This window comes from Rhinatrema bivittatum, chromosome 1 (assembly GCF_901001135.1).
Source record: "Rhinatrema bivittatum chromosome 1, aRhiBiv1.1, whole genome shotgun sequence".
NCBI lineage: Eukaryota > Metazoa > Chordata > Amphibia > Gymnophiona > Rhinatrematidae > Rhinatrema > Rhinatrema bivittatum.
The window spans coordinates 623,014,520-623,033,993 of NC_042615.1; the positions used below are offsets into that span (position 1 = coordinate 623,014,520).

General features: G+C 42.8%; 1 protein-coding gene across 2 annotated transcripts in view; it reads left to right on the plus strand.

Annotated features, from left to right (window-relative positions):
• The window catches only part of CAMK4 (calcium/calmodulin dependent protein kinase IV), a 618,142-nt gene that overhangs the window by 546,944 nt on the left and 51,724 nt on the right, over positions 1 to 19,474 (plus strand). For both annotated transcript variants that reach the window (XM_029571711.1, XM_029571716.1), the window contains one exon: positions 16,604 to 16,679. In XM_029571711.1, the coding sequence (XP_029427571.1) occupies positions 16,604 to 16,679 (76 nt within the window). The remainder of the gene's footprint in view (positions 1 to 16,603; positions 16,680 to 19,474) is intronic.

Below are 19,474 nucleotides of genomic sequence, written 5' to 3' on the forward strand. Positions count from 1 at the left end.
TTAGTGCTGTTTTGGCATGCTGTATGGGCTCTGAGTGACATTTTTTGCAGAGTTTTGTGTTACTTCACAAAGTGGTAAGAGAGAAAGGTTTTGTCATTGTTACTGAGGTGACAAGAGATTTCAAGTTTTTTTCTATGGTGAACAGTAAAGAGAAACCTTTTTCAACCCAATTATCCACTTCAGAGATTACCTTCAACCAATGAGATGAATAACTCACAAGTTATTCATCTAAATGGCAAATCTTTGAATACTGAGCCACTTATCCAGCTAGGTTTTGACCAGATATGTCATTATCTGGCTAAAATCTAGCTGAATAAAAAAAAGAGGTGTTCTGGGGAAGGCCTAAGTCAAATTTCAGTTCAATCCAGCTAATTTGGCCGGATAGCTGTAGACCTGCTTCAGAGCCCATGTACTTCCCACACCCCAAAACAATCCTGAATTTGAAAATAATGTTCTGGCGTCTGCAAGTCAGGCCACCCACTCCTTTTCCCGGTTCAGTTTAAACATTAAAATTGGGCTGCTTTCCTGGACTTCCCCGCTCTTCTGCTGGAATCACTAGGAACAACTAAGTACATACCTTGATCCCGGCAGAGAATTTTAGTGTCAGGGGGAATGGAGGAAGGTCCATGAGTGTAGGGGAATGGCCTGGGACATAGGCGCTGCAGTTGGGGGGCAACCTGATTTTAATATTTAAACAAAACCAGGGAAGGGGTGGGGAGGGCCTGACCTGCAGACCCCTGAGAACTATTTTCAAATTTTGGAGGGGTGGGGGGTACATGACCCAGCAGGGCTATATGAAATTTGGCAGGAGAGGGGGAGGGAATCAGGCTGCAGGCCCCTCTATAACTTTTATTTTATTTTTTTTTATCTACAGTGCCATTTAACAGGATATCTTTGAGGATATCCAGTTACATAGCAAATTATCTGACTACAGATGGCTGGATAATTTAGAAACCAAAGGGTAGAGTTTTAAAGACAAGAATGAGCATCCAGGTGTGTGCGGAAAATGGCGCGCGCACATGGGCGCGCGTATTTTACAACACGTGCGCATGACTGCGCGCGTTTTATAAAATACGAGTGGCGCGGGCACGGGCACATGGTAATCTGCGCACGCATGTGTGCGCGGCGCAGGCAAGAGGGGGTAGATAATTGCAATTTCTGCACGGCGACACATCGAGGCCTTCCCCAGTTCCCTTCCAGACTGCTTCAATTAAGGAGTGGACTGGGAGGGAACTTCCCTACCCCCTACCATAACCTCTCTTCCCCTTCCCCTTTCCCTGTCCCGCTCCTCCCCACCCCCTAAACCCTTTCTCTTACCTTTCTAGTTTTTTGTTTTGTTGCTACTGCTCCAACGGAGCAGTAGCAACTTGCGTGCGCCAGAATGCCCTTCCTGGTACAGCGGCAAATGGCCACTGTACTGGCCACCTCCAGCCCCACCCCTCCTTGCCTCCTGGCCACCCCTCCTGTGCCCGGACCACCCCTTTACCTGGGCCCGGCAATTTGGCGCATAAGGGGTTACGCGCATGGCTGGGTCCCTTTGAAGATGTGCGCGGCGTGTGCAAGGCCTGGCCATGCATGTAACCCCTGTTTTTTGCTCGCGGGGGTATTTAAAATTGAGCCGTAATTGGATGACTTTAATTGAGTATATTCAATGGGATTGTTATCTGGCTGAATGTTTGGGACAAATTATCCAGCTAACTTTAACTGGATAACTTGTCCACTTGTTGCCTTAGGAGTGAATTTTAAAAGAGTTGCTCACAAGTATGTGAGCCAAGCGCGAGCAACACATTTTAAAACCTAGAAAAACATGCACATATATTCACTTGCACATACAACAGGACATGCAAATGTAACACCCACTTGACCGCTTACCTCGCGGGGTTTTCTGGGTCTGGGACCGACCTGGCAGGAGCCCCCCTAGAGCAGATGCTGTCGGTCCTCACATTCTTGGTGCCTGTGGCCTCCACCTGGGAAAGAAGGTATTATTGGGTAGGATTTCCCTCCCTTCACTCTAGGAAACAAATGGGAATGTGAACAAGGTTGGCAGTATATACAAATATATACAGGTTTATTGGACTATATAAGTACATACATTTCTACATGACTATATACATTACTAATAGGATGTCAAACAGCACACTTATCTACTAGTGGACAATAGTCTCAGGCCACATAACTATATCAATTTTTACAGGGTAGCAAGACCATTTAATATTTGGCAATTTGGGGTTGTTGGCCCCCACGGTATACCACCAAATAGAATAGAAGGGACCTCTTGAGTTCCTGCTTAATCAAGTGTTAATATTATCCTCCTCCTTTTTTCCCCAAGTCTCACCCATGTGAAAAAATGCAACTGGGTTGGTGGGCAGTGTTGGCCTGGAGGGGGGGGGGTCTGTTGTATCTAAATTGCTGCCATCTCCTTGGTGCCACTTCTGTTCCACTGAAAGGTCTGTGACAATGCTGTGGTCCACAACCTCCTAGGGACTTGACTCCACCAACCAGTATGTAGCTGGGGTCCATGCCCTCCTGGGGGACCTGACTTCACCTCCTGGAATGCTGCTGGGGTCCACACCATACTGGGGTACCCTACTGAACCTGTGGGGTCCCCTTCTTCTGGAGGGGGGGGAACTCCTCAATCTGCTGCTATGGTACACACCCTCCTGAGGGACTGCTCAATCTGACACTGGGGTTCCCTTGCTCAAGAGGGTGCCAGGGTCACCTCCCAATCTGCCACTGGGATCCCCTTCCTCCTGGGGGATTACTTGATCTGCCATTGGGGACAATACCCTCCTGGGGGACTGCTCGATCTGCTGCTGTGATCCATACCCTCCTGGGGGACCACTTAGTCTGCCACTGGGGTACCCTTGTCAAGGGGGACCCAGAGTTACCTCCCAATCTGATGCTGGGGCTCCCTTCCTCCTGGGGGACCGTTCAATCTGCTACTGGTGTCCACACCCTCCTGGGGATCACTCTACCTCCAAATCTGCCACTGTCCTTCGGTTTTTCTTCCTTGATAGGAGGGTTTTTCCTGGCTTGGAGTTATAGATCCACTGAGATCATAACTTGGTTAGTGTTCAGTGATTTAGGCCCCCCGCAGTCTCAGCTTTCAGTGATTTCAGCTCTGCTAAGCTCATGGCCAGTCATTCGCTGTTACCCAGCCTGGATGGTTCACCTTCTCTAAGCCAAAAGGCCAAGACACAGGTAGGACCATGGGAAGGAATGTATGCATATCCTTCCATCCTGCCTGGCCTTTTTTATTTTTTGTTGTCTATCAACTGGGTACCCAAGGGTGTGACTCCCTGTGTTAGTGAGAATGAGAATCAATTTGTTTCCTAGGACTGGTTGTCAGTACATGTCTCCTATAAATCCCTCTCTCATTCAGAATTCTCCAATGTAGGACTTTTCCAGTCATAGTTCTTTAATTTCAGATTTTGCTATCTTTTGATTTAAAGTGATATTTCACTGCAAGTTACCAACAGTACTACAGGGGGCTGTGACATGCAAATCTCCTACCTGAGCCTCTGAGTCATTTATTCAATGGTCATTTAAGCACCTTCACAGTAAGTTGTCTGGCAACCTTTTCAATGTTATTCTGGGTTTCCTGAGCTGGTGGCTTATGTTACATAGCAGCATTGTCCTCTTTTTATTTCTCTGCTGTAGTTCACTTAAATGGTAACATGCTCTTTAACCTCTGACTAACTTGGGAGGTGGGTTTCACAAAAAAAAAAAAAAGGGGCAAATTTGGGGCGAGTCAGGAGCAGTCCAGGGTGGGGCCAATGTTTACTCTTGTAAATCTTGATTTTAATACCAGCAAACGCAGCGCACTTCAGGCTGTTACCTGCACATATTTACTTCTGCTCTTTATCAGGTGTAAGTCTGAATAAACCTCACTGTAGCCAAAAGCTGACTGGGTGAGGGGCATGGGTTTAATGGGGGAGAATACAGGCTGAAGAACCAGAGGAGTCTTGATGATCTAGAGATAGACTGGGCAAACTGGGAACTTATTGGTAAAATCTGTAATTTCCTTCACATGCACATATTAGAAAATATGCTCACTTGTGCATTTAAAAGCCAACAAGTCCTAAGGAAAGAAAAGCAAATAATGTTTCCTCTTGTAACCGCTTAAAATTAGAAGCACACATACTTGCGCTAAATGCATTTTATATTATACGCGTACACTTGTGTGGACGATTTAAAATTCCAACTTGCATGCTCGTGCCCACATATGTCCTTAATTGTGTGCACGCACGCTCATTTTCAAGTTACCATCCATCTGAATATGGCCTTCATAATGTCCAACTATGTATAATAATGTACAAAGAAAAAAACCTGTTTCGGGAGATGAGGATTTATGCAGGTTTAGGCTCATTTACAGTTTAATTTGTTTCATTTGCTGAACTGAAATATTAAATTACAAGAAAACAAAACACATAGAAATGATCACCCTTACCTCCTTCCTCCTGGCCTGCCTTTTTCTGGTTTGAAAGTGACTTGGCTGATGGCTCTTTGTACAGCTGCACAGCATACTGCCATATTTGAAAATGGCATTGGCATCAGCCTCGGGAATGGCTGACACCAGTTTTGAACCAGGAGTTGGCAGGGCAGGAGGGACTGGAGATGGCTCCTATTCATTTCCATACTGGAGATCCTTGTGGAAGGATTAAACGTGGTCTAGGGATGAGGAGTTGAATTTTGGGACTTTTAGTGGGGGGTTTTCCCCTTGATTTTCTCAAACAAAAATCAACAAAAAAAATTCTGGTGGGGGGAGGTGGGGAATGTTTAATTTTTAAATGAAAGAAAATGCTAGGGTTTTGGCACAGTTTTTATTTTGTTTATAAATGAATGCACACCCCTGATTATATATTTCTACAGGATTGTTATGGGAGGGTTTGTAGTGGGGCCATAATGATGTTGAGTTTAATTATTAAAATCTCAAGGAGAGCCTATAGGCTTGAAAGTTTAATTGGGAGGTGGGATATAAGGTGGAAGTTTCACCTATGGCAGGGGTTCCAAAACCTCCAGCCAATCAGGATTCAGGATATCTGCAATGAATATTCATGAAATAAATTTGCATGCCATGGAAGCAGTACATGCAATTTTGTCACATTCCATGTGCCCACATGAGTCAGAAGAAGATAGAGGTGTGCTTGCATCAACCTGCACTGGCTGAAAAAGGTAGAAGTGTGTTTGTACTGGCTCACAGAGGCCTGAAGCGGCATTCAGATATCCTTCCATCAACTGGTGCAGAGCAAGAAAACTGCAGCAGTTGGATGGCACCATCTGATTATCAGTGGGAAAGGGAAGGAGGAGAGTGCTGGAGTTGGGGAGAGGAGGGAGGGTGGCAATCAATATGGTAAAAAATAAAAGGGGACCCATCCACATAAGTTGGCCCATGGCCATTTAAATGGTTCAAAGGGGTAGTTCGCTGCTTGGAATTCCTGGACTTGCTGATACAATTCCTGGGATGGAAGGAAAACAATCTGTACTAATCAAAATGTTTAGGGAAGTGAAGGTTGGTGTTTATTGAAGTATGGAAATATATATATTCATGTATCCAACATGGTAGAGAACTGGTTGGAGCACTTGGTCCTTCTCTACCATCATTTACTTTCTCAAGTGCGATTACAGAGACATCAGATAATTGAGAATACTACTGCCTGTTTTCTTTACGGTGCACGGGAGAAAGGCTATACGATGAATTTTAAAAGCCTGATGGACGCCAAAATGAGGGGTTGCATGAATATGTCAGGCTGGTGCACATTGAGCGGATTTTAAAAGCTGCCTAGATACGCACTTTGGGCCAGATCTTAAAAGATCCGCAAGGGCGTAGATTTGTTTGCGCAACCCGGCGCAAACAAATCTACGCCCGATTTTATAACATGCGTGCGGTGCCGCGCACATGTTACAAAATCCTGGGTCGGCGCATGCAAGGGGGTGCACACTTGTGCACCTTGCATGCGCCGAGCCCTAAGGGAGCCCCGATGGCTTTCCCAGTTCCCTCTGAGGCCGCTCTGATTTCGGAGCGGCCTCAGAGGGAACTTTCCTTCTGCCACCCCCTACCTTCCCCTCCCTTCCCCTCCCTAACCCGCCCCCCAGCCCTTCCTAAACCCCATCCTGACCTTTGTCGCAGAAGTTACGCCTGCTCCCGGCCAGCTGCCTCGGTCCCACCCCCAGACCACCCCCGGACCCCCGCCACACCCCCAGACTCACCCCCTTCCCACCCCTTTTTCAAAGCCCTAGGACATACGCGCAAACCAGTGCTTGTGCGCGCCGCGAGCCTATGCAAGATAGGCTCGGCGCGCGCAAGGGCAGAATGGGGCAGCTTTTCAGAGGTTATGCGAGTATGTTACGCGAGTATGACCCAAAATACTGCTGTGTGCACAACTCAGAACTTCTTAAAAAGGGGCTGTTAAGCTTTACTCCTCAAGAAGGGAGGAGTTAGCAATCTGTTATGAACTAGCTCCTATGAAGGGAGGAGTTAGCAATCTCTTTACTCCTCAAGAAGGGAGGAGTTAGCAATCTGTTATGAAACTGCTCCTGTGGAAGGAGGAGTTAGCAATCTGATATGCTCAGCTCCTGTAGAGGGAGTAGTAAACAATCTGTTAGGGTTTAGACTGAGGAGTAGCAATCCGTTATAAATCTGTTGCTGAAGACTCCTGAAGGAGAAAGAGTAGCAATCTGTTACCAGCAGAGTGCTTGGAGAGGACACTCAGCTGTAGAGGAATGTAGATAGGTGGATCCTTGGGCCGATGGCAGATGACTGCGCCCCCAGGAGGATATCCTGAGAGGGACCACTGGCTAGGCTTGGGTATGGAGACAGACACAGATAATTCTTTTATTAGACAGGTTAGTAGAACCACCAGAAGTGGCAGTAGTGAGCTTATATGCCCGGCAGCGATCCCAGGGTTGCTGAGCTGTAGAGAAACTATAGATAGTGAGTAGGCAGGGTGTGTTGTGTTCATAGCCAGAACTGGATGACAAAACTCACATAAGGTCTTTAAGAAGCTCAGTAGCTGGAAAGGATTAGGCCCTCGAGGAGCGAGTACCTGGTTCCAGGGAAAGCTCTGAGAGAGCGATGGTAACTCACAAATGTCTGTATCTGTGATAGCTTCCAGGCAGTAGAGAATCTTCAGAGTGTTTAGGAACATGGGCCCTCGAGGAGTGAGTACCGGTTCCTATCTGCAATCTGAAATAAAGAAAAGAGAGCGAGGCCCCCGAGGAGCAGATACCCCTGGTAAGTCCGAGGAGGCAGAGTAGTTTAGGTAGTGTAACCCTTGCTAACTCGATTTGTTAGCAAATTCTGAGACCTTTCATATTGGAAGCGGATGACGTCATCTCAGGGGGACGCCCCCGAGTTTCGCACCCTTGATGGTACATCAATCGGATATCGCACACCCTATGTCATCAGGAACATGGCAGATCCGCAGCATCGTGCCGGTCCGGGGATGCCGGAGGGAGACGGCAAGAAGATGCCATGGCAACTAACCGTCCATCAGACCCAGAGGGAGTCACCACAGAAGTAAAGAGGGCGGAGTGAGGGCGTTGAGCAGCGATAGACACAACACAGGATAAGGATACAATTTAAAGTATTGTAATAGGCTTCAGTCTGCAATCATTGAAGAAAACTATATGTAATACATCTATATAGTGTGTATATTATTCCGTTTCAAGTTTTGCATAATATGATCTGACATGTACCGCATGAATATGATGTATATTTATTAGACATGAACATTTTTTGGAATGTGCAAAGTTATATGAAGGGGTATTAATTATGCAAGTGCATATGGTTTTTAGGAGGTATGAGGTGTGTGGCATGATTTGAATGGTGTGGATGGATAGTATGGATGTATGGAGGGTAATGTATGTATGATGATGTTTTAATATTTGGGGGAGCATTATCTCACAAAGCTGGTTATATGAAACATGTGTGCTAAAATTATTTGATAAAACTGTGTATATAAATAAAAAAATTGGGCAGTATATATTGCCGAGTTCCTCTGTAGTGTTTGTATACTTTTTCTGAGTTATGCAGGGTCCATGAGTCACATTTTTTTTAAACATAGCATGCATTGTTTTTATTTGCTGGAGAATGACAAAAACTTTTTACTGGAAATTTTTATAAGTCCTAAACTCGGGTGAATAGTGTCCTTTACAAATGGCAGCAAAATCTTTTAAAAGATTGTAAGAAGCACAAGAAATATGTTTTGGTAGCAAAATATAACTCTTGGCGGTACATGCTGTAACTGTTCCCAGACCCTTGTTATCTGTTTCCATTAAATCTCAGTTCAATAACGTTAAAGTCAGCCTAATTCAATTTGAGCTTCTTTTTTCTTAGTAATGGAGTTCATTATTTCTTTTTTCTCCTCAAAATCTTGTAGTGCGGTAGAGGATTGCCTTGATAGGATTCAGCTTGATGAATCTATAGTGCCTGAAGACTTTTAGATGTACAACTCCATTTAGAAAAATAATCACTTAGAGAAGATTCTATAGGATTATATGTATACCAGTAAAAGAATATTTCTTTTGCTATATAATATTATAGAGATTATACAGAAGAGTGTGACCCATTAAAACTAGTCAGACCCTTACAGTCACAGCTAAAATTTTGTCTTTACAATACTGAAGTTAGCCATTTGAGCTATGAACCCTTATTATAACTTCTGCCGGGGTTGGCTGTCCTTTCTATCCATGTTCCTCATTCTCTCAGCTCAAGGAATTATGCCATTACATACTCCCAAAACAGTCTGCTTTATTGTCCTTCCAAATGTGCAGATTTTTATAATCCTGAACACAGCATATTAATAAACTTCCTCTGTAATTAGAGTAAGGAACAATACTTCACATGAATAAGAGTGCTTGCTCATTTGACACTGAATTAATCCAAATATGTTATTTTAAAATTGAATGATAGAAGGTTATTCAATGATTTCACAAATATAAATAATCAAATACATACAGTATCTCTGAAAAGTTATGCAAACTCCCTTTATATAACTTTTTTAACCGCCCCTTGTAACAGCCACTGTTAGTGGCCTGCTTTGATCACTTGGAAACAGCCTGCTTCAGCACTTGCAACTACGTCTATTTTCTTTCAGTACCAGTTCTTCTACAGGTAAGATCATAGTTCCACACTCCTAAAGCGACAGCTTCACTCCAGACATACACAGCAAATGTTTAAACACAGGCTGGCATAAACCTTATGCAGCAACCAAAACAATCTTTGTCACTGTCTCTTGTTATGCTATGTGAGTGCAAATAGTGCTCTAGCAGGCCTTGAACTGGTACCTTGCATATAGAACCACAGAATGGCTTAAACGGAGCCAGGCACAGCATACTCATAGCTTAGTATATGGCTTTCCCCTGAGGATATGGACTGAACCTCATGGGTTCAAAAGGGATTGGAGAGAAAAGCCCAGTGTTCTGGAAGCTTGAGGGCTAGAGGCCAAGAAGAGTTGAGCTGTTAGACTGAGAGTCCTATGAGTGCTCAAATTGCTGATGTATTATAAAAATATTATTGTTTATTGAATTTAATATACCATCTGTTACTATTTTTTGTCCTGCTTAAACATCTTGGAATAAACTCCTGCCTATGCTTTGAAATAGAGTTGATTCATATATTACTGGGAAGTTCTCAATCTGACATGCTACTGCCCCTAAGCTACAGGTTCTTCAGTCTTTTTTTCATGGCTCTTGGCCTTCCACTGTCCCTCCTCAACTGGCCCTGCCTCTCAGACAGCCCTCTGCCCCCTTGAGAGTTTTCTGCCCTGGAGAGAGACTGCTCTTTCTAAGTAAATCTTTAATTAGCCTCATCTGGATCCTCCAATTAATCTCACATTCCTCTGCCATCTGCCCCTTCCTCCTGACTGGGACTACAAATCCCAGCAGACTCCTCTTCTATATTCTCTCTTTATTAAACCAGCATGACCTTTTTTCCCTACTTCCTTTTTTCCTCTGGGGGTTTCTTAACAGTACCTTTTTGTCTTTACATAGCTACTTTCTCTCCATTTCTGAACTCTTTCTGGTTATGTGAGGCACTATCTCTTCACATCCCTGAGCAGAATGGAATAATACCTGTGTGGTACCCCATTAGGTTGGCACTAGATGTCACTAGGTCCCTGCTTAGAATTCTAATACTATGAGCCTTCCATCCCTCTCAGCCCCTCCCAACCTGGAGGGCTGTGGTTGATTGCTTGCTCCTATATAATACAGCCATTTAGTGTTCTGTGGAGTCATTTTGATTTAGCATCAGAGTAGAGAGGATGCAGTTTTACCCTTCCCTGATGAGGCCTCCCAGCCTTATCCTGAACTTTATTTTTGAAGAGGTTCCTCTCTGTACACACACTCCCAGAGGATTGTCCTCTATTTAGTTGCAATGAAAGAGATTATTGCCAGATTCCCTTTCAGGCAAAAGGGCTCTCAGCCCAGAGACCTGAAGACCTGTGAGCCCATTCTGAACCCTAGGTGAGGCAAGCACCAGTGACAGATCCTTCTGTGTGAGATTTTTGATAACCAAGATGTATCCTGACTTTTTTTTCAGAAGGGTCTCCTGCTGAAACATTTCACCCTTTTTTAGAAGGCTCCCCCCTGACACAAAGGACAAGGGCTAAAGATCTATGATCCTTAATCTACACCCTAAATGGGTAAGCACCAGTGACAGGGAGGCAGCAATCATCAAGAAATTTTTCAGAGAGCAAGTATTCAGATATTGTTTTGTGGGCAGGTTTTTGTCTCACCCTTTCCCACAGAGTTCCAGAGCTGGCATAGCCTGGTTCCCATGTTCAGAAGACATTTCCTCCAAGAGAAGTGACCAATACCAATATTGAGGAGAAGGACCAAGATCTTGGAGTTTCCCATTTGTATTTCCAACCCATGGGACCAGGACAGGCTGGGCAATTGAAAATAAACTGGACCCCTCCAATAGGATTCCTATTAGGCTGCTGGGAAAGCTTGTGCACTTTAAATTCACCATGAGAAGCTTTACCCAGATACCTGAGATAAAGGCACTAACTACAAATCTATATTACATAAATACAATGAATCCATCAATAAAGCAAAAAAAGAATTTTATTCTAACAAAATAAATAAATTTCAATATAACCCAAAAGTACTGTTTTCATATGTAAAAGATCTGACCGTTCCCATAGAAACTCCCACATCAAATAGTTCTTTTAATTGTAATACAATTGCTCAATATTTCAAAGAAAAGACTTTAAACATACTAAAAAACATCTCTTCACAAAACTCAAACCAAATTGTATTACCTAGCAACCCTAAAGACCATATAACCTCCTTTGAAACAATTTCATCTCTTGAAATTGAAGGTATAATCAAAAATATGAATGAATCCAGCTGCTCACCCAGTTGACCAAATATCAATAACACTGTTAAAAACAGTCACCAATATAATCTCCAAACCTATTGCCGATATAATTAACTTATCTATAACTGAAGCAAATGTCCCACACATATTAAAAGCCGCAATAGTTAAACCAATCACAAAGAAACCACAATCCAATTCATATGATCTATCAAACTTAAGACTTATCTCTAATATACCTTGTATCTCAAAAATCCTTGAGAAAGTTATTAATAATCAACTAACAGATTATCTTGAAAAGCATAGTACCCTATATCCGGCACAACATGGATTTAGAAAAGATTTCAGTACTGAGACCTTATTAACCTCATTACAAGATATTATCCTCAGAGGAGCCGATAACAGCCAAACCTACTTCCTGATCATGCTAGATAGTTCAGCGGCATTTGATACAGAACCATAAAATCCTCCTAGATAGACTAAACGAAATAGGCATCAAAGACTCCGCACTCAAATGGTTTGACTCCTACTTAAAAAATAGAACCTTCAAAGTAAAATTTCTCGATAATGTATCTCAACCAATTGATCTCCAGTATGGAGTACCTCAGGGATCCTCTCTGTCTGCAACCCTTTTTAATATTTATATGCTTCCATTGTGCAGAATTCTATCCGGCTTTGGTCTAACACATTTTGTCTATGCTGACGACATTCAGATTTTAATTCCTATCAAAAAATCTATCGACCAAACTCTTAAGCTTTGGGATATATATCAATCTGCCATTGAAAAAGTATTAACCCAAATGAATCTTTCCCTAAATACAAATAAAACTGAAATTCTATACATCTCTCCTAAATTAAGCAAGGCAAAGGGACTTGAAATTCAAGAAGCCGCTAAAGATTACCCCTTTTCCCTGGAAGTACAAGATCTAAGGATCTTCTTAGACTGTGAATTCACAATGAAAACCTGCATTAAAAAATCATTAATGATGGTTATTTTAAATTAAATGTCCTTAAGAGATTAAAACCTCTTCTATTCCCAAAAGATTTTAGAACAGTTTTATAGGCACTTGTTTTGTCGAAATTAGACTACTGCAATTCATTATTTTTAGGACTACCAGCAAATGTTACAAGACCATTGCAACTTCTGCAGAACTCAGCGGCTAGACTTTTGACAGGAACTAGAAGGTCTGATCATATTACCCCAATATTAAAGGATCTTCACTGGTTGCCTGTTAAATACAGAGCTCAGCATAAAATCCTGTCCCTAATTCATAAAACGCTCTACAATGATATACCGTATTTTTCGCTCCATAAGACGCACCTGACTATAAGACGCACCTAGGATTCAGAGGGGGAAAATTAAAAAAAAAAAATTTGTGCTAAACCGGCTCTGCGTCTGGGCGTCTTATGGAGCAAATTAGGGGAGTGCATAGCTTTTTTTTTTCCTCCCCATTTTGTTTTCGGGTCTGGGGAGGGCCATTTCGGTCCACTCCCCAGATCAGAAAACTTTTCTTTCTCTGGGAACCCCTCCCCCCCCAAAAGAAACCCCATCCCAACCCTTTAAATTAACAACCCCCACCCTCCTGACCCCCCCCACGACCGCCGACTTAATTTACTGCAACCCCCCACCCTCCTGACCACCCCCAAGACCTGCCGACTTAATTTACTGCAACCCCCCACCCTCCTGACCCCCCCAAGACCTGCCGACTTAATTTACTACAACCCCCACCCTCCTGACCCCCCCCAAGACCTGCCGACTTAATTTACTACAACCCCCCACCCTCCTGACCCCCCCAAGACCTGCCGACTTAATTTACTACAACCCCCACCCTCCTGACCCCCCCAAGACCTGCCGACTTAATTTACTGCAACCCCCCACCCTCCTGACCCCCCCAAGACCTGCCGACTTAATTTACTGCAACCCCCCCACCCTCCTGACCCCCCCAAGACCTGCCGACTTAATTTACTACAACCTCACCCTCCTGACCCCCCCAAGACCTGCCGACTTAATTTCCTGCGACCCTCCCCCAAGACCTGCCGACTTAATTTACTACAACCCCCACCCTCCTGACCCCCCCCCCCCAAGACCTGCCAAACGTCCCTGGTGGTCCAGGAGCGGTCCGGGAAAGATCTCCTGGGCTTCGGTCGTCGGCTGCCAGTAAACAAAATGGCGCCGACGGCCCTTTGCCCTCACTATGTCACTGAGACCGACCAATAGCAGCGGTCGGTCCCAGTGACATAGAGAGGGCAAAGGGCCGTCGGCGCCATTTTGTTTACTGGCAGCCGACGGCCCACGCCCAGGAGATCATTTCCGGACCGCTCCTGGACCCCAGCTGGACCACCAGGGACGTTTGGCAGGTCTTGGGGGGGTCAGGAGGGTGGGGGGTTGCAGTAAATTAAGTCGGCAGGTCTTGGGGGGGTCAGGAGGGTGGGGGGTTGCAGTAAATTAAGTCAGCAGGTCTTGGGGGAGTCAGGAGGGTGGGGGGGTTTGTTAGATTTTTTTTTTTTTTAATATTCGCTCCATAAGACGCACATACATTTCCCCCCCACTTTTGGGGGGGAAAAAGTGCGTCTTATGGAGCGAAAAATACGGTAATTGAATGGTTAACTTCATCACTTCATTTCCATATCCCTTCAAGAACTACCAGATCAATGGGAACAGGGATGTTACCAATTCCTTCCCCTAAGATTGTGCATCTAAATAATGTTAGAGAAAGAACTATTTCTATTGCTGGGCCCCAACTATGAAATTCTATACCATAGGAATTAAGATTAGAAACAGACATTAAATTATTTAAAAAGGGCATTAAAATATGGCTATTCAAATAAGCCTTCCAGGAGCTACTAAGCTAACGATTTGAGACTACTGATTATATATCAAGGTAATGTATATTTTTTAATTTATCTCTTCTCTTACTATATCAGTTTAAATATTATGATTATTTAGTTTACTATTTTATTTAGTTTAAAATGTTATTTTATTTATATTATGAAACTATGTATTTACTTCCTTTTCTCTTTTGGAAATGCAAATATTTTTAAAATATTTGTTAGCTACTGTAAACTGGTTTGATATGTTCGCATGAAAACTTTGGTATATAAAAATTATTAAATAAATAAATAAAATAAAGGACACCTACCTTTGTATATCAGTCAGCTGTAAATTAACCTTTATGAAAAAAAATGACTTAAATTAAATGTTTACTGATTCTTGAACAATTAAAATAAACACCTAGTGCCAAGAATAAAGTTATGTGAGAAGTGCTAGCTGGAGCAGCTCCGAAGAATAGATAAGTTTGTGTGCCCTTGGGACTTAACCTCCCCCCCAGCAAAGGTTATACCTGTAAGAGTGTCACCAAAGTATCCCTTATTACTTGTATCAGTCTTCACAGAACCTGGAGGTATGATGTCAGAGAAAGCAGAAATGTGGGAAGTGTTTTGCTTCGTGTTCTGTTCCTTCTGTCTCCTGTCCTGAGAGGGTGGCTAGGACTCAAGGGTGGAGTTCCCAGGCCCTAGGACTTAGGAGATTTTCTTGGGGATTCAAGGAGGATCTTGGGAGTGGAAAGGACCATAAAACAATCTAAAGTAAGAGGGAGTTACCTAAGAGTCATGAAGCATGTGTTTATGGTTGAAGTCAGCTTGAGTGCTGCCAGACAGGGAAATGCATTTGCAGAGCTGCTGTTTAAAGAATTTGTGAACAGAGACTTGTATGAAGTTGTACCAGGAGGAATTTCCAGTATGCTAATGTGAAGGAGTCTGCATCCAGCTTTTCGGTACCATTCAGAGAAAGTTCCCAGGGAGGGTCCCAGTAAAAGAGTACCTACTGCCAACGGGTGCACATTTACCTGTGACTGTATCTGTTGTTTACTGGAGCTTTATTTCTATATTGAAATGAGCTATTACAAAGTGCACCTGCTGTAAATTTGCACCTGAAATCAAGTTAACCAATAAAAGGATTTATTTTTTTGAACTGCTGACTGTGTAGAGTGTAATTATTTTACTGGAAGATAGGCTGCCTGGAGGTCTTCTGCTTTCTCGTCTATTGGGAAGAGAACCTGAGAACATTCATTAGAACATTGCCCCAGCACTCCCAGTGAGTCCCTGCAACCGGCCACCTGGCGGAACAGAGGCTACATACCTTGTTTATTTATTTGTCATTCTTATATTCCTCAAAATCTAAGTTCATGTTCAGTGCAGATTACAATTATACACTCATAAATTTTAAAACATCACAATAAAAAAATAACATACAACAATAAGACTTGTGAATTTTATTACAATATAAATGACTCTCATTATCCATTTTTTGCTAAGGATCTAATCTTATGATATCACGAGCATAAGAAAGCACAAAAGACAAAATGTTTTCTTACACTTCAAGCACCACACTGCCTCAATGTAGTCAGAAATACTTATGCACCCCAATTCTACTGGAATCAATGGGGAGAAAGAAGAAGAGAAATATATGAGGCCAATTTTCAAAGGCATTTATCTAGATAAATCACAAATTATCCAGCTAGTTGCTGACTTTTCAATATTGCTGGCATTTATCTGGCTAACTTTTAGCTGGATATGTCATTATCTGGTTAAAGATTAACCAAATAAGTTATGGGTGTTTTGGGAGTGTTTCAGGGCAGGGATGATGTAGCCAGGAAACGTATCCTGCTAACTCTGATATTAGGGCTACGTTTTTCGGCTAACTCTAGCTGGCCCCAGGAGCAGATCTAACTGCAGGCTCTCAGGTGTTCCCAGATAATTGCAGGTTTAATGGCTGTATTCAAAAGAATAGCTGGTTAAGTGGTGATAATATTTAAAAAAAATTATGGAGTTTGGGCCTAATGACCTGATTTCCAGAACCCACCCATATATTTAAAAAATGGGTCCTGTTAGGTAAAGCCATCCCATCCCCCCAAACTCCTCCAAGTACATTTCTTAAATGAAACTAACATGGGTCTGCTCACCAGCCTCTCCCCCTCTTTCCGGTTGGCCAGAATCAGAAAGAAATGCCACCTCACTCTGCCCCCTTCCCATCCACACAGTGCCTTACCAAGCCCCTTTCTGGTACCGGGATTGTGGTATATTCACACCGCGATAACGGCCATTTCCAGCATTGCTCTTACATCAATGCTGGAAGCGTAAGCTGCCAGTGTTATTGGCAGTGATGTTATACTTTTTAAATTAGTTTGTATTTGTGCCTATATACTGTCTTATTCTTGTGCTGTATTATCTTTATTTCTCACTATACCTTTTAGATTTTGTGACAAGCTTGTTTATTTCCTTCAGCACCTGAAATTCTGCGAGGATGTGCTTATGGGCCTGAAGTGGATATGTGGTCTGTAGGGATCATCACCTACATCCTGTAAGTTGAGAGGAAACATAAAATTAAGCATATTTTGATGTCTCTTCTTCTGGGTCTCACAAGATATAATAAAAATTGAAAAATGCTTCTCTGTTTTGCTGGGGATAAGGTTAATTTCTTTGCATGTATATGTTAAAGTTCGCAGGTATGCTTTTGCCGATTAGGGACCTGTTTAATAAGCTGTGTAAAAATGGCATGTTAACTTCATTATAAGATGCTATTTCCCATGGGATTAACTAAACTATGACAAGGATGCAGCAGTTCGGTAAATCCCACATTCCTGGAAATTCGTATTAGTGGGCAAACATAATGCTGAAAGGGCTGATACCTCCAAATGGCCCCCAAAGCAATCACCCCTCCCTTCAGGCTGTTTTGGGGGGGGGGGTTAGACTTTACTTTGGGGGGAATCACTCAGAGCTAGCTAGTTTAGGTCCCTGTAAAAGGAGGGGTTCTGAGAGTATCAGCAGGAGTGTCATGCTGCCTATGCTCTTTGGGAAAATTAACTATATCTCAAAAGGAATAGTTAACGTCCCAAGACATATCACAATTCATTAGGTTTTTCAGATCCACATTAAGGGGTAATTTTCCAAAGGATTTACAGAATTAAAACTGGATTTTATGACAGTAAATGCACTTTACATACATAGATGGGCTTTTGAAAATTGCTATGATATATGCTACTTTTACGCATATGAATCCTTTGGAAAATTACTCCCAAAACATTTTTAATACTAATAAGCTGCTTTGCATGTGTTTACATTTGACACAGCTCATTAATATTTTCCTCACATTTGGGCTTTTAAAAGTGTAACCGATAACATAGACCAATGTGATTTTAACACGCATTAAGTGAAAACCTGATGTTTGGTGCACAATTAGCGCAGGTTAGCAAAATAAGCTTTATGGTAACTAAAATACCAGAACTTCTGAAGAAAGAGAAATGAATTGTGGAGGAAATAATTACACAAACAAAAAATGTACCCAATAACAGTATATTTTATTCACATAATTAAAGCAAATAATATACTCTCATAATACAATATTTTCACACTAGCCCAATAAAATCCAACCCGATTTTTCCCAAAATATTCCCAAAGATATAATTGCATTTGATACCTGGTGTTATACCTTTGGTATTTGTATTGCAGAAATAATTATACCATTGTTTACTTTAACATATGAAAATTAACACAGAAAAATGTGCTGTGACCATTAGCTACAGTGCCATTATTTTAGTGTCTAAATATCCTTGTTCATCCCTGATTGACTTGCAGCAGCTCATGGAAAATCCACAATGGCACCACGCTCAACTTTTTAACAGACAGCAGTGTGAGCACAGTTCCATTCTGACAGCATGAAAGCTCATCTCCTTTGTCTCATTCAGCAAGCCATATTGAAGACTACTGCAAGAACATAAGCCTCAGTAGCCCACAGGACTTTGCATTTGTATACTCTGCTGTACCTTGTATTTAAAAAAATCTCTCTGTCTCTCAGAGGTCTATATTTAGAAAGCCAGCGAGTGGGGAAGTTATCCGAATAAGGTTATCCAGATATTCAGCAGAACTTATCTGGATAAGTATTTCACAGATAATTTTAGGCCTCCTATTTGTGTGGACTGACTTGTCTGCACAAATTTAGCACAATAGCACTCAGTAGGGAGCTATCCTACTCTAGCCACGCCTCCAGCCCCACGCTCTTTTCATCAAGATAACTTTGTCCACACAAAAATTTAATACAATGTTACCCAGACAAAGGGGGGATATTTCTAAAGAGGAAGATTTATGTGGATAAAAACATGTTTTACCCTCATAAACATTTTGAATATGGGCCATATATAAATATTTATATATCAGTAGACTAGAGCCCACCCCACCATAGACTCACATGGCTTGCCCAATGGACTCTCTGAACACATTTGGTAAGCCCAACATCATTAGAGTAGATAAGGGAGGAAATTCCAAAATGTCTAGATGGGACATGGGTTCAACTCTGGTACACTACAGCCTAAGAATTGTATATACTCAGATCTTCAAGGCTGTACTCTCATCAAACTTCTCAGCTAGCCTTTGAAAAAGAAGACAGTAGAATCAATGAGTTGAACCCTTGGGTTCTCATGGCTGGCAGGACTTAGGTGGATTCCTAGGGTGGTGAAGAGAACTAGAGTCCAAAGGCACACTGGGGTCAGGGCATACAGCAGACTGATGGAGTCAGAGACAGGCCAAGGTAGGGACATACGGCTATCAAGAATGTTCAGGTCCAGGCAAGGAGTCAGGTCTAGGTGGCAGGCAATCATGGTCAGGTCCAAACAAGAAGTCAAGATCCAGAGAATCAGGCCAGGGGTAGACGAAGACACACTGAAGACTCTGGACAAGTTGGACAGGACAAGACAAGGCTGGACAAGGAGGGCTAGATGAAGAAAACTGGAGAAGACAAGGCTGGACAGCAAGACTGGACAAGGCAAGGCTGGAAGACAGGGCTGGACAAGAATCAGGTACACAGGAACTGGGAATGCTAGGGTACATGCACTTCAAGGCAGGAGACCCTTTGCTGAGACACTGTTGCCAGGTTCGGAGGCACCTTAAGTAGTGCAGGTGGCATCAAAGGGTGCCAAAGGGACTTTTCCTGCCACAGGCCTTTTGAGTCCTGAAGCACACTGCGTGCGTGCACATAGAGAAGGCTGGAGAGGAGCAGGAAGAAGATGGAAAATGAGCACTGTGTGCTGCTCCCAGCAGCATGCATAAACCAGCAGCATCCTTACCACGGAGGGAGGCCCTACTGAACCTAGAGTTAGTGTG